Raw genomic sequence first — 15088 nt, 5'->3', positions numbered from 1 at the left:
TAATATTAATATTAATAATAATAAAGGGAAAAAAATTTTACTATTTACTTACTGTTTCATCCTCAAGTACGATGAGCATATACTTTTTCTCAGGCGTTCCAATAGCGTTTTTTTGTTCGTTTCTCTTAATGACATGAACTGTACAACTCCAGCCCACAGTTTGTGTGTCAATATCAATTAACTTTACTGCATTTGTCATTACTAATATCCTTGTGTCATGGAAAATATGTTCATAGAGGATGTTATCAAATAATATAATGGGAACCACAACATAAATTCAAAAATCATATATTAAGGAGTTAGGAGTAACTAAAATTTGTAGATTATAGAGGAATATAATGAGAACCACAACATTACATACAGGGATACAAGTATAGATGAACAGATTATACAATAGATATATTTACATAACGATATTGAAGTTATACTAATTAATGAGTATACCATCATTGATTTTAAAAAAATGTAATCATTATGAGTACAAATACAAATAATGACAATCATACCTATAGAATGTCAAGTAAATGGTGTGTTGCAGAATATGTTAGGTTTAGTTTTGGGTGAATATCAGTGAGAAGGGGAGGAGTTTATATACTGTTGTTTTGGGTAGAATAATGGTTTAGTTTGGAATATATAGAAAATTGTATTATAGAATCTTATTAAGACTTCAATATTCTAATTTTAAGTTAGGAATCTAAACAGAATTGTATTGTAGAATATTGCCAATTTGTTTGAAAACTGCAATAAAGAAACAAATTGTCTAAAGAATTTATGTTAAACTACCGTTATATTTAACGGAAAAATTTGGCAAAATTATAAAAGATTAGGATATATTAGGAATTTAATTGGATGTTGCACAATAAGAAGAACACAAAGTACAATATGTTATAACAGACTATTACACCAACATTTTTTTAGTTCCAGTTAAGGGTCTAACATTATTGGCTCTTATTATAAGTGTAGATAGATAGATATCATTCCTTCATCTCTTTGTCATTCCACGTTTGTATTAGCGGAAAATAGATAATGAAATTTAACAAACTCCATGTTTACAATTCCACATTTATAATAGATGAAAAATAATAATGATATTTAATAAATTCTCACTACAAAAAAAGTGAAAATAGCGACGGACGATTTCCGTCGCTAAATACGAAATATCCGTCGTTAAACTGTTTAGCGACGGATTTCGTCCGTCGCTAAAATGAGCGTCGCTAGAATTTAGCGACACAGTTTATTTCCGTCGTTAGATTTAGCGACGGAAATATATGTCGCTAACATAAAAAATCCGTCGCTATTTTTCCTCGCTGCGACAATTAGAAGACGAAACTTGTTAGGAAATTGCGACGTAAATATCCATCGCTAAATTTAGCAACGGATATTTTCGTCGCTATTCTGTTGCCATTCTTTATTGTTAGAAGGTATTTAGCTACAAATTTGCTACGATTTTCGTCCGTCGCTAAATTTTTTAAATTAAAATTTTTTAAAAAAAACTAATTATTTACCAACTAATTATTATCCCATACCTATATTAAACCTATATAATATTGTACTTCAGTAACATAATTGCAAAATATACTATATTAAGAAATTCAAACTCAATAACATTAACAAAACTATAACATTGTCGAGTGTTACATCGTTAAAAGCGGTATCAAATATATTAATACACAAAATCTAATAAGTTGGAAACACTTATTACAAAACTACTCCTCAATGTTAGAGCATTCACTTTATATTAAAATCAAACTTATCATGTATTAGTGACAAAAGCACAATGAACTCCATGTCAACAATATGCAATCTCATGAGCTTTCAGCTCCATCCAAGGTCCTAATTAAGATGCAACCGTTCATGGCGAATTTCATATTGCTGGTTCCACTGGCCTCCATTTCGGCAAGTACTGCACACATCTGGCAAGAGAAAATAGAGAGTTAGATGCCTCCATTTTCCAGCACTTTATCAGTCTATCTAAAGCTGAAAACCATTAAATAAATAAATCATATACATCTCTAATAATTGACATGAAGTTATTAGCATTTTAGACAATTGTTTTGGATTTTTGTATTATGGACTTGTGGTTTTCTGGTTATTAAACTTGTGTTGTATTATTATGGACGTGTGGTTTTGTGGTTATTAAACTTGTGTTATTGGATTTTGTATTATGAACTTCTGGTTATTAAACTTGTATTTTTGTGTTTTGTAGTATGAAGTATGAGTATAGTTTTGTGGTTATTGATTGATTGTAACTTTGTAATGTGATTAATGGATTTCTGGTGATATACTCATATATTAGTTTTGTACTACGTATTATTCTATTAGGTCTGTTTTAATTTATTTTTTTTAACAAATACATATGCCTTAAAAAGGCTTAAAGCCTATAACTTATAGCCGTATAGGCCTTAAATAGCCTTATGACTTATTTTAAAACTTTTTCAATGGCCTACATATTAAATAGACTTTTAAAAATACTTCAGGTCAGACCAATCGTAGGCTCAGGCTTGAGCATAACAAAAAGCGGCACTGATTTTGGTCTTGGCTTAGGCCATAGATTTCCATAGTAGGCTCAGGTCTAATTTGCTCGGCCATACCTATTTTCATCCCTAATTTTAATGAAGGATTTGAAAATTTTTCTGTACCCCCCTCTCTCATTTGAGATCTAATGCATATGCGGTATTACTTACAACTTCCTTCAATTGTTTCATTACTTAACCATGTTTTATTTTTATTTACTTTATCTTCTTAAATTAGCAGGTCTCTAAAGGTGGATATATATTGGAGTTGTACCTGGTATTCTCTCAAAAACAGGCTTTGAATTTCATATGGTGATAGTTTTGACGCCAATGTTACTGATGTGTGGTTGTCTTAATTTGCTATCTTTGTTAGGGCAAATTATACCGTGCACCACGGTGCACATAGCAATATGCACCACGTACGTAAAAGACGTCGTTTTGAGTATTGTAAATTAATCGTCCATTTTTTGGAAATCACGTTTCCCGGTTCGGCCGGTGTCTGTATTTATGTTAATATTCTGTGTATTCCAGGCAATCATTCTATGTATTCTAGGCAACAGTTCTGTGTATTCTAGGCAACCGTTTTGTGTATTCATGTTAGTAACACATGTTGTGATGCGTTTGTGCATTCGAATGTTTAAGAAGATGAATTCTGTGTATTTTGTGTCAATATTCTATGTATTCATGTTATTAACATAGGTTGTGATGTGTTTGTGCATTCGAATGTTATGAGGATGAATTCTGTGTATTTTGTATCAATATTCTGTGTATTCTGGACAAACATTCTATGTATTCTGGGCAAACATTCTGTGTATTATAGATAATGATTATGTGTATTATAGATAATGAATTTCCTGGAGTCATTCGCGTCCGCGTCCGCGTCCACTAACATATATGTATTTTGTGTCAATATTATGTGTATTCTGGGCAAACATCCTGTGTATTCTGGGCAAACATTCTGTGTATTCTAGGCAAACGTTCTATGTATTCTAGATAATGATTATGTGTATTATAGATAATGAATTCCCTAGAGTCATTCGCGTCCGTATCCATTAATATCGAAACGACGTCGTTTACGTTCGTGATGCACATAGCAATGTGCAGGGGTGGGAATAAGCCAGGCCTCTACATAGGGGCCTACGCCCTGGCCTGTTTAGTAAAAAGGCCAGACCTAGTCTATTTAAAAGCCTACTAATGTAAATAGGCCCAGGTCTATATGTAAAGGTCTGGCCTACGAGCCTGCAAGCTTATATTACATTTTATATAATATATATATATATATAAGGCTTATATATATATATATATATATATATATATATATATATATATATATATATATATATATATATATATATATATNATTAATCAAATGCGGCTGTGTTGTTAGGTGCGGTCGTGTGGCTAAGCGTGCGCCATTCGATTGTGCTGATCCGACGGTGGTTGTGATATATTAGGATTTAGGAAGTTTAATTCGCGTAACTTAAGTGGGGGCTTTATGGTTAGGAAGTTTAATTCGCGTAACTTAAGTGGGGGCTTTATGGTAATTGTAAGTAATTCGCGTAACTTAAGTGGGGGCTTTATGGTAATTGTAAGTGGGGAAGGTAACTTAAGTGGGGGCTTTATGGTAATTGTAAGTGGGGAAGATAATGTTAGGATACAGAATGCACCAACAAACGTATTATTAAAACACACCATTCTACGTTATAAAATGCACCACTGAACAAATTAAAACACACCATTCTACGTTATACAATGCACCACTAAACAAATTAAAACACCCCATTCCCCACCATACCGAAATCCACCACTCAATTCAAATGCTCCAACAAAATTAAAACACACCATTCTACGTTATACAATGCACCACTAAACAAATTAAAACACACCATTCTACGTTATAAAATGCATCAGTTCTCAGATTAAAACACACCACTTAACCACCACACACGAAATGCAAATACTCGTAAAATTCACCACCATGTGTATTAAAACACACCATTCTACGTTATAAAATGCACCACTAAACAAATTAAAACACACCATTCCCCACCATACCGAAATACACCACTCAATTCAAATGCACCAACAAAATTAAAACACACCATTATACGTTATAAAATGCACCACTGAACAAATTAAAACACACCATTCCCCACCATACCGAAATACACCACTCAATTCAAATGCACCAACAAAATTAAAACACACCATTATACGTTATAAAATGCATCAGTTCTCAGATTAAAACACACCACTTAACCACCACACACCAAAAACACAAACTATTGCGAATTATACCAATATTATCTCAAATATGAACCAGATTAATGTTGATAATGCACAGACTATTGCGAATTACTCCATTCTCGTTCCTCTGTTGAAGTGTCTTTCTCGGAAAGCTTCGCGGTTAATAGAGCGCCTTGGAATCGTGAACGAGCATGTCGTGGTGAGTTGAGTGGGGTCTTGAATCGTAGTAAACTGACAAGTATACCCCTTCTTCGCGTTAATAATGTTCAGCGCTCTTTTTTGTTTTGGATCAACCTGATGCATTGGATTAAATTAATGGTGTAGAACAGGCCACATGACCGCACACAAGACCAAGGCCGCACCAGATGCCTCCTCTATATATATATATAAATTATATATTACATTTTATAACTTATATCATTTTATATTTATAATATAACTCCACTATATATATAGACTAATAGATTCAATCCAATAAGTGAAATAAGTCTTCTTTTTTTTTTGAAACCATAAGTGAAATAACTCTAAACCCCTAATCACACATTCGGACACTCCCTCGTCGCTCGACTGCTCGTGCGGAACTGCGGACACAGAGCCGACAGTCGACGGAGACCTACAACTGCGAGCCGGCGACCTTGCGAGTTGCGGCGGGGACCTACAGCGGCAAGCTGGCGACCTTCCGAGTTGCGACGACGCGGCGAGGCGGTGAGGCTGCGACTCCCTGCTTGTCTGCTGTCTGATGTCTACTGTCTGCGTACACTGATGTATATTGCTAGAAATTGAATTTATATTGCTTGTTTAGTAAATTGGCACTGCTGGGATTTGCTGCTAATTACTAGAAATTGAATGTATATTGCTTGTTGAGTAAACTGCCATTGCTGGGATTTGCTTGCTAATTACTAGAAATTGAATGTATATTGTTTGTTTAGTAAACTGACATTGCTGCTAATTACTAGAAATTGAATGTATACTGCTTGTTTAGAATTTATTAATTAATAGCAAATAGCAATTACTAGAAATTGCTGTTTAGAATTTAGAAATATGTATTACGAACTTGTATTGTTTAATTTTGTATTAAGAACTTTTACTTGTGGTGTTGGATATCATATTATGAAATATGAACTTTTATGGCTTTGTCATTCATTATGAAATATAAACTTAGTTAGTTTTTGTAAATTTTTTTACATGTATACAGTATAATAGTATGAGCTCTAATATGGTGGCTGCTCTTATCTGCTCTGTAAAGTTGCTGCCACACCCTGAATGCACTACATGTCTAATATGTGCTAGTTGTGGATGTGGATTTTCCCATGAGTAGATAGTGACAAAACTAGTTTTCTTCATGAACTTTAAAGGAGGTTTTCATGTAGACTTATGGTGTCCGTGTCACCTTTCTTTTCTAGTTTTCTCTATATTTAATATTTGGTTTAGTTTACTTCATTTGTCTTTAACAATGAAGTCTCTGTTCATTTTCCTTCTATAGATTTGCAAGAGTATATACAACTTGCAACAAGCTACAAAGTCTCTGTCATTGGTGGAAAACTGGAAATTGCTTTGAATATGGTTATTTTACTACTATTACTGCTGCTGCTACTAATTTTGCTCCATGTTAAACATAATTGATCTTAAAACAATCATCATTTTAAGTTTCAATTCATGACAGATTGACAGCTCTAAATCAAAATATTAAATGCAATTGATTGCCCAGTTAGCACTGTTGAAAAGTCTCTATGTTAAGGTGATGGCTGACATAACATTATATGCATGTTTTCAGTATGCCTAAAATTACTTTTTCAGGCATATGTGTTATTGTTTCCTGATTACATTTGAGGCAGATATCAATGCCTTTATCCTTAATATCTGTTTGTCTACAGTGTTTCTAATCCTTTTAAAAGGCTTAAAAATGTAGGCCTTAAATAGGCTCAAAGCCTATTTAGGATCTATTTAGAAGCCTTTTAAAAAGCCTATATGTTAAATAGCCTTTTAAAAAGGCTTCAGGCCAGGCCAGGCCAATTGTAGGCTCAGGTTTGAGCCTAAAATAAAGCCTATATGCAAGCCCAGGCTCAGGCTTTAGATTACCATACCAGGCCCAGGCCTAAATTTCTAAAGCCCGGCTCGGCCTAGCCTATTTCCACCCCTAATCTTTGTATTACCTAACCTGTTAGTGTTGCTGCTATAGTTTCTGCAATTTTACTGCTCTGAAGCTAGTAGCTATAAGGTTACTAAATGGTCAATGTTGTTTAATTTTATGCTGCTACTATTTGTTTGAGTTTATTGTTAACGATGATAGGAAATGCTACTTGCTTATTGTTGCAATATATGAGCCACCAGTTGTATTCATATTCATTTTTGTTAGTTTATCTCATTGGTTTTGACATGATCTTGTGAAGTGAATGAAAATAGAAAGTGCAATTGATAAGTTCCATCATTGAGAAGCTTAGTGCTGTTAATGATAGAATTTTCCTAGGATAAGAAAGATTGATTAGGTTATCACTGTTATTTTTACTGTTAATATTAATTTTAATTTTATTTTTTATTCCTTCTTTTTGCTGAAGATGACACCAGATAGAAGTAGACCTCAAACTGCGGTAGCACCACCTCGAACCATTAATGTGCAGAAATTTGCTGAATCTCGAGCATCTGAACTTGAGAGTCTTCACTCAATTATCAAGAACCGCTTAAACAATGATTTTCGGTCACAAAGAAGCAAGAGGAGAAGGACAACTGGGCATGACAATCGAGTAACAAAAAGCAGACATAGAAAGAAGCGGAAGGTAGGAAACAATGATGTGGACAAGACTGACAGTTTGGAGAATGATAAGGAGGCTCCCCGCCGTGTTCGTAGGAGAACTGAACTTAGGATGAATCCCAATAGTGGGTTTTTGACTTCAGGAGATGGGACAAAAAGACTTAGAACACATGTATGGCATGCAAAGCGTTTCACAATGGCAAAACTTTGGGGCTTTTACCTTCCCCTTGGTCTACAAGGCAGGTATACCACAATGCAAACACTTGAATAAAGAAAAGATAAAAGTAAAATTCTTGAACACAATATCTTTAACTTAGGATATCTGGGCAAGCTTTCCAACATATCCCACTTATATGGTTATATCATTATTGACACTGCCATTTGTTCCAGGAGTGACAAATTAATAAAAGTTTAAGTTGCTAAGGTTGCATTATTATCTTTGAAGTGTCTTAAGTTGTCTAAGGAAAGAAAATCCGTGTTGTCATTTTTTCCATTAATTTTCAATATGTATAAATGATGCAGAGGAAGAGGCTCAAGGGCACTTTTGAAGAAACTGAAAGACAGTGTGCTTGTGCACGATGCAAGCTATTCTAGTGTCATACAGTTGGAGGGTCCAGAGGTAGGCATTCCATTGCTTTTATGTTACTTATATTGGTGTGAGTTTACCCTGTCGTGTTGCTGAAGGATGCTTTGTAATACCAATAGGTTTTGGTAGTTCATGGAGGTTGTTTCTGTAATTAATCTTTAGAATCAATATTAGGTTTTAAAATGTTGCAATACATTCATCATCTTGGTCCAGCGATTTGTAAGGAAAAATAAAGAAAAACAAATAATGATACTCTGCTTCACAGACATTACTCTACCTGTTGAAAGTACTAGTCTATTAACCATACTATATATGCTTTCAGGATATGTTGATGTCAATCCTAGACAACATGATTGTTCCTTCACCATCACAGTGTGAAAATGCTTCCCAGGACATACTCTCAGGTGCTATCTGTGGTAATGCTATGGTAGGTTGCCTATGTTCATGATTTTTCCCCCAGGAAATTATTTTTTATGATAATTCATAATTGTGTGTACTTTTGCAGCTTCATCATTATGGAGTATCCTTCTCTTCTGCCATCGCCCCTGTTACCTATATGTGGCAACCTCGGAACGTCCGTGGGCTCAATGTTAAGGTCTCTAATGTAGACGAATGTGAGAGGCAAAACAGAGTTGATGACTTTGCTTCCTCTAGGCGGCTGTGGATTTTCATACATGCTTCAGCTCATAAAGAAGGGTTTGAGGCTTTACAGTCTGCCTGTGTACAACAGGTAAGCTACTGAACTCTATCTTCTAAACTATTACTCGAGGTTTTCATATGTGTAATAATTGCTTCATCAGATATTGCAATTTCTTAAATGGTAATAACTGATATTCTCCATTCCTATGTCACTTAAAAAAAGTTTGGATCAGTATACCAGTAATTTTTTTTTTTTCTGTTCTTATATTTAAGATAACTTATATTTTATGGTAGCTTATTTTGCTTGTGCAGTATAGATAACTAGTTCTATTGTTCTTAACCATCAGATGAATGCCAGCACGTGCACAGTTAGTTGCATCTCCCTTGATGATCGGGTTGCAAAATTAGAAGTGATAGGATCTAGGACACTTCAGGTCCTTAAAAAGACATTACATCCTGCTACCTGGTGAGATAATTATTGACTTTGAACTTCTACTTCAGTTAAATGACTAGGTCAAAATGCTGAGTGGTATCCTTGCCTATGCAGCAGTGCAGAAAAATCTTCCCTGCTCAAGAAGTGTTCTGTCATTGGCTGTGACAGAGAAAGTCAATTAGTGAAAATATTTGAGGAAGATCAAATTCCTTCTTTTGGAGTTGTTTCCCTTACCGTTGTTGATCCTCGTGCTTTTACCAAGGAAGATATTGCTAATGCTCCGGATATAAATGCTCTAGGAATGCAAGCTTATAAAGAACATGGAATAAAAGGACATGGTGGTTTGGTGGAAAACCCTAAAGAGGAATGCAATTTACTTTCACGTCAATGCTTAGAATTTGAAGAAAGTTGTGACTCATCTGAGTGCATGGATTTGTGGCATGTTGACAAAGAATTAAGTCCTCCTGTAGAGGAAAGTGTTCTTTGCATGGAGAGACACAATCAGCGAATTGAGTTGTTCCGGATTGGTGATAGAATTTCTGGGGCATCAAATACTCCAAATAATATGCAGTTTCCAACATCATGTCCACTTCTGCTAATAAAAAATTACGGGCAGAAATCTTCTATCAGAAGGTGAATTTCCTTTAATTGGTGATCGAGTTTAATACTATGATAGGTAGTATGCAATATGCAGTTATGCACAACACATCTTTTAGTTTGATGCAAGTGTTTGCACACTTTTAATTCTTCTCATATGATGCTGGATGCTGTTACTCTTAATATTTATCTTCAAGTTTCTGTTCGACTAATTTCTCAGTTCTTGTGAATTTAATTCTCAACAAATTACAAATGGTGTTTGCGATCCTTTTTTTCGGTTCTTAGCTGATTGATTTTGATTGTGATTTAACTCATAATTTATCAAAGAACTTGAAAAGATGGTCAATCATTTTTCTTTAAAGCTCGAACTGTTCAAATACCTAATAGTCCTTAAAAATTCTTGTAGGTGGTCTATCCTTCTCCCACTAAGTTGGGTCAAGGTCTTTTGGATTAGTCTCATCACCAATGGTGCTCATGCAATTGGTCTCAGAGAGAAGCAATGGATTGCATGTGAAGTAAGTACACAATTTCCTTTGCGCGTGATTTTACAAGGTCTTCTGATATTCTTTTTAATTCCTCTTTCCCTTTGCAGGCTGAGTTGCCATACTTTCCTTCCGACTTTCCTGACTGCAATTCATATTCATGTTTTATGAAAATGGAAGCAGCTGTTGCTGATGAAAAGGTGGAGAGAAATCCTCCTTCCATGAGACCCTTTGGAGTTCCAATTCTACCTCCATGGAACAGTGTCCACCTTGCTCTTGACAAAAGATCATTTGTAGAAAGAAATTATCAAGTGCAATGTAAAGACTTCAGTACAAAAGAAAGGGCAAAAAACAGCTTAGTGGATTACAGTGATTGTAGAACATGCAGCCCAGATGCAGATGATCATTGTCATATTCCGTTTGTGGGGTTTATAGCAAGGACATCCTACATTTTGAGTCAGTTTTTGGATAAAATCAATGGAAGTCATTTGCTTTTGTTTCCTAAATTTCCAAATAGGAAGGAGTGTATTTCTAACTTCATTAAAGATGAAAAAATGGTGAATGAGCACTCAGATAAGGTCATCTATCGTGTAAATTATGGACCAAAATTGTGTTTCGTAAGAGTATTGTTGCGTGCCTACAGCAAAGGTTTTTTTGAAGGAGGAGCAGTGGTTTGTGCACCTCATGTTGATGATATATTGTTGTGGACACAGAGGTAATTACTTTTTGGCTTTTTTTAGATGGCTCTCATTTTTAATCATTTTAAATTTTGCATTGTTCTTTGCTTTAACCAATAAAAATGTTTTCAACTAACCGGAGGGGCACATAAAATGAAATTCAATGCCAGTAGATGGATATGCTCTTTTATGACAGGGAAATGGAAATCACCTATTAAGTGATCCTAGAAATATGTTGATACATAACAGTATACTCCATGAATATGGGTGTGATATATGATCTTCAATTGCATTTGAAATATCTTTGCTCTGTTTATAAGAATGTGCCATGTGCATCATTTTTTTCATGGATTTATACATGAATTTATGCATATTTGAATATTTTTAAGCTTAGTGGACCTTTTGTGGAATACAGATCCGAAAATTCTGACAGAGAACTTCAAATAACTGAATCTTTGGTGAGATCATACTTTGTGCAGCAAGATGGAAAATGGGAATGTCAACTCCCTACTGACCCTTCATCCAGAGACTCTTATAGGCTGCCAATTGGTTTTGTTACAACGGGATTTGTACAAGGAAGGTCAGTAATATATTATTCATAAAGGAATTTTTCTGTCATTTTTCTTAGCAACTTGCCAAGCATTTATGTTGTATTGATTTGGATATCATCTTCCTACAGCAAAAAACCTGTTGCATTGGCGCTTTGTGAGGCAATCAATCTTGCTTGTCTTAGAGAGGATCAATGGAGGGTTCCATCCATTAAGCGGAGGAAGGAAATCTATGTATTGGTTAGGAATTTGAGGTCCACTGCATATAGACTTGCCATGGCTAATATAATCTTGGAACAAAGAGAAGAAGATATTGAGTACATGTAATAGTGTTTCTTGAGGCAGGACAGTTTTTTTTTTTTTTTTCTTCTTCGTGGTAAGGGTAAGGTATCTAAGGGACTCAACAAATCAGCGATTATAGAAGGGGGAGTGGAAAACCACTCAACCAGATTAGTCATAGAAATAGCTTCCCGTGCTAGTGCTAATGAAGTGAAGGGAGAGTTGAAAATTTTTGTTTGTAAAAATTTTATTTTTTTTATTGTAGTGTTGAACTGGTGTTTCCATTGTTTATTTGTCAAGTGATCATAATGGAGGTGAAATTGCTACTTTTTGTCATTGTGGTGGAAGTTAATTACATTGAACAGAAATTCCAAATCAAATTTTGGGTATAATGATCATGTTAAAGTTAAAGCAAAATAAAGATATTCCATAAATTTTGCCAATAATTTAATTCCAGAAACTAGAATATATGTTTCACATATATGCAAGTGCCAAGTATTGTAAATTTAATTCTTGTTGCAATAACAAAAACCAAAATTATCCTATATGAAGTGACAAACTGTGAGGCAGAACTAATCAATAACATTTTTCCAGGAAATTTTCAACACATTTGCATCCAGTAGTTATACAGCTAGCTTTACAAAGTTGGCAAAATTGGCTTTAATTTTACCCCTAACAGAACAACTAAAACCCCTACTACATGGATGACTTGGAAGCAGAGGCAGATCCACAACTAATGTATGTAATCCACAACATCGGCCATCCCTCTCATGTCAGAAGTGAACTGATTCGGAGAAGAAACAGAAACGCAAATAAGATGGGCTGGGCTGTCCTCGACATGATATCAGCATTCCATCTCATCTTGCAGAAGAATTTCATAAATATCCGTCCTTAGATTGAGTTCTTTATCCCGCATTACTTCCTGGAGATCTGAGAGCTCCTTTGCAGTAAGTATGGCATTTAGCTTCAGAAAACCATCAAGCCATAACTTTTTTGACCTGCATAAAAACATGCATCTCTAAGTCATGCATGCTAATGTTGAAGAGGAAGAAAACAAACGGCACACTAAAAGTTGTAAGATTCTCTCTGCAAGTCATGGATGATTGACAGCTTAAACATGCAAGCGTTTAGGGCTCAATGGGCTAGCACTTCACTCGCTCACTAACTGTCCAACCTAGACATGCACTTAAAAAAAATGCATACAAGGGAAAAGAAGCAACTCAAAACGGCAAAACCTACGACATCCGCCAACAGCTATGGGTGACCCTGAGGGAGGGGGAAGAGGGGGGGGGGGGGGATTCATATATATGGAGACCAAGTTGGACTTGATCATCATGTATACGCAAACTTTTTACAGATCATTCTGAAATGCATATTAAGCAGAATCAGTTCAAACTGCATCCTATTCTTTAGCCTCAACAGCTATGCACATAATTCTGTTATCATATTTGGAGAGCAGATCATGAGACAGACATAAGATTTATCTAACAAAATTTCGGCACAATGTGATTATCATAAAGCACTGTCATCACAGAGGAATTTTACCATGGGCAAGCATGGACCGCGGAAGAAGACTCTTCTTGCAGCTGATGCGTTGCATGTTATATCATCATTCATATGCAATGTAGCTACGCCAGATTATCACCGACTTACGCAGTTTCTCATCCTCTAATGCCCTCTCAAAAAGTCTGCGTATTCTATGCTGGGAACCACCTCTAGTTATCTCGAATGACAATGCAAATAGCCAATTAATAACAGATGGTTTCCTGGAAGTTTAAACAGAGAAGATCATGAAGAGTAAGAAGTTATGAGATTGATCTACACTACACAATAAAGGTATACAGGCCATTCTCGACTGACAGTTTAAAATATGTCAAATTGACCCACCTCGAATTGTTTTGGGACAGATTAAAGACAAATAAATAGGGGAATAGGGACAAAGGGAGTACATTTTAATGATAACCTGATTATTGTTACAGTCTAAGAGATGCATCCTCAATTATTAAGTGATTAAATAAAAGACCACAACACCTCTGTTTATCAGCTTCCAAAGATCATTGGAGATTTAAATGCCATAACTGAAGATGTTTGGATACTTCATACCAATGTGGAGCTGGAAACCACTTTCCCTCACACTATAGGAGTAATGATATTACTCATTAGAGTAAACAAGACAGAGAGAAATGAAGAAAGTTTCGGTGAGGCTGTCTGGTAGGGAAATGAGGTTAACATGATCAAAAGCAGGAGCAATCAACTATCTCTTCATGGTAGAGTCAGATGCACTGAGTCTGACCTATTATACGTTCTCATGGGCTGGGACTGGAACTTGTATAACAATTAAACCAATAGTTCAGATTTGCAAATGGCCTGAAGGCCAAGGACAACACTTTTTCATACAAATCTTCCATAAGGCCTTTTACCAGTGTTAGGTAACTTCAGAGATGTAAGATTGTGATAATTGATATAGATCCAGAGTCAACTAATAAATATATGCCAAATATTGCATGCATAGCAACATTCATCAAATATAGATCATGGAAAAATGAAGTATTCCATGAGCTGCAGACGTAGCATAAGGACTTACTTTCTGCAGTATTCATCAAATACCAGCCTTAGCTTATTTGGCGAAGTGTAAAGATGGCTGATTTGAACTAATGCACTGTAAAGTTTTGGACTGACAGGATACATCTGCAGCCCTTTCAATACAGACTGCCACACTTTTGATAGCTTTACTTCTCTGTGATGTTTAGAAAGCATGGCAACATAATAGTTGAACAAAGATTCTACATGATAGCTGTTCCTTCTTCTTTCTGCAGAAATGCATATTAGAATAGTGATACAGAACAAAAGTCAACAGTAGGAGATGCATTCAAACATTATTGGTAAAGCACAAGGGAAACACCATATGATAGCTGTAACTAAGATAAAAAATGCCAATGCTCGTTATTGGTAATACAAGAAGGACCAAATAGAAATGACTTTATTGAACGTAAGGTTTTGTCATGGACGACTCCGTTACAACCCCTCCCCCCCCCCCTCAAAGCCTCTTTTTTTTGGCTTTACTAGTTAGGATTTGTTGTAAGGGAGGAATCCTCCCACTTAGAAGCATTCCTAGTTTTCAACTTTCAATTTTTGTTCTAGGTGCTTGTTCACCTATCACAGGTAAGGAAGTAAGATTTAATTCCCCTCTTTGAATTATGATGTTTGATATTTATAAAATAGGGGATTGGCAATGTTCCTTGCCACTCTACTGGTAACCTTGCAGGATTTATAAAAAAAAATAAAATAAAAATTACAGCCAAGTATGCTTGCTAAAGATAAATTGGGGAGAATATAAA

At 35.3% G+C, this 15088-nt stretch overlaps 2 protein-coding genes across 5 annotated transcripts in view; one reads left to right on the top strand and one right to left on the bottom strand.

The window, feature by feature from the left end:
- The first annotated feature begins 5279 nt into the window (after positions 1 to 5279).
- Positions 5280 to 12086, top strand: LOC115997632. 3 transcript variants are annotated; one of them, XM_031237241.1, is made up of 11 exons: positions 5280 to 5465; positions 7316 to 7752; positions 8032 to 8128; positions 8418 to 8522; positions 8601 to 8825; positions 9082 to 9200; positions 9285 to 9800; positions 10171 to 10279; positions 10357 to 10961; positions 11339 to 11503; positions 11603 to 12086. In XM_031237241.1, the coding sequence occupies exons 2-11, from the start codon at positions 7316 to 7318 to the stop codon at positions 11796 to 11798; spliced, it is 2574 nt and encodes an 857-aa protein (XP_031093101.1). In that variant the 5' UTR covers positions 5280 to 5465; the 3' UTR covers positions 11799 to 12086. The 3 variants fall into 3 exon arrangements, with proteins under 3 accessions (XP_031093101.1, XP_031093087.1, XP_031093094.1); XM_031237227.1 differs by having other exon boundaries at positions 9282 to 9800; XM_031237234.1 differs by having other exon boundaries at positions 5280 to 5524; positions 9282 to 9800.
- Positions 12087 to 12201: 115 nt separating this feature from the next.
- LOC116014344 (protein NRDE2 homolog) overlaps positions 12202 to 15088 on the bottom strand; it is a 19831-nt gene continuing 16944 nt past the window's right edge. For both annotated transcript variants that reach the window (XM_031254386.1, XM_031254394.1), the window contains exon 12: positions 12202 to 12748. In XM_031254386.1, coding sequence (XP_031110246.1) covers positions 12595 to 12748 — 154 coding nt within the window. In that variant the 3' untranslated portion in view covers positions 12202 to 12594. The remainder of the gene's footprint in view (positions 12749 to 15088) is intronic.

The sequence above is a fragment of the Ipomoea triloba genome, chromosome 1, assembly GCF_003576645.1.
Source record: "Ipomoea triloba cultivar NCNSP0323 chromosome 1, ASM357664v1".
Lineage (NCBI taxonomy): Eukaryota > Viridiplantae > Streptophyta > Magnoliopsida > Solanales > Convolvulaceae > Ipomoea > Ipomoea triloba.
Note: the sequence above shows the minus strand (reverse complement) of the source record. Positions and strands in the feature narration are given on the sequence as shown.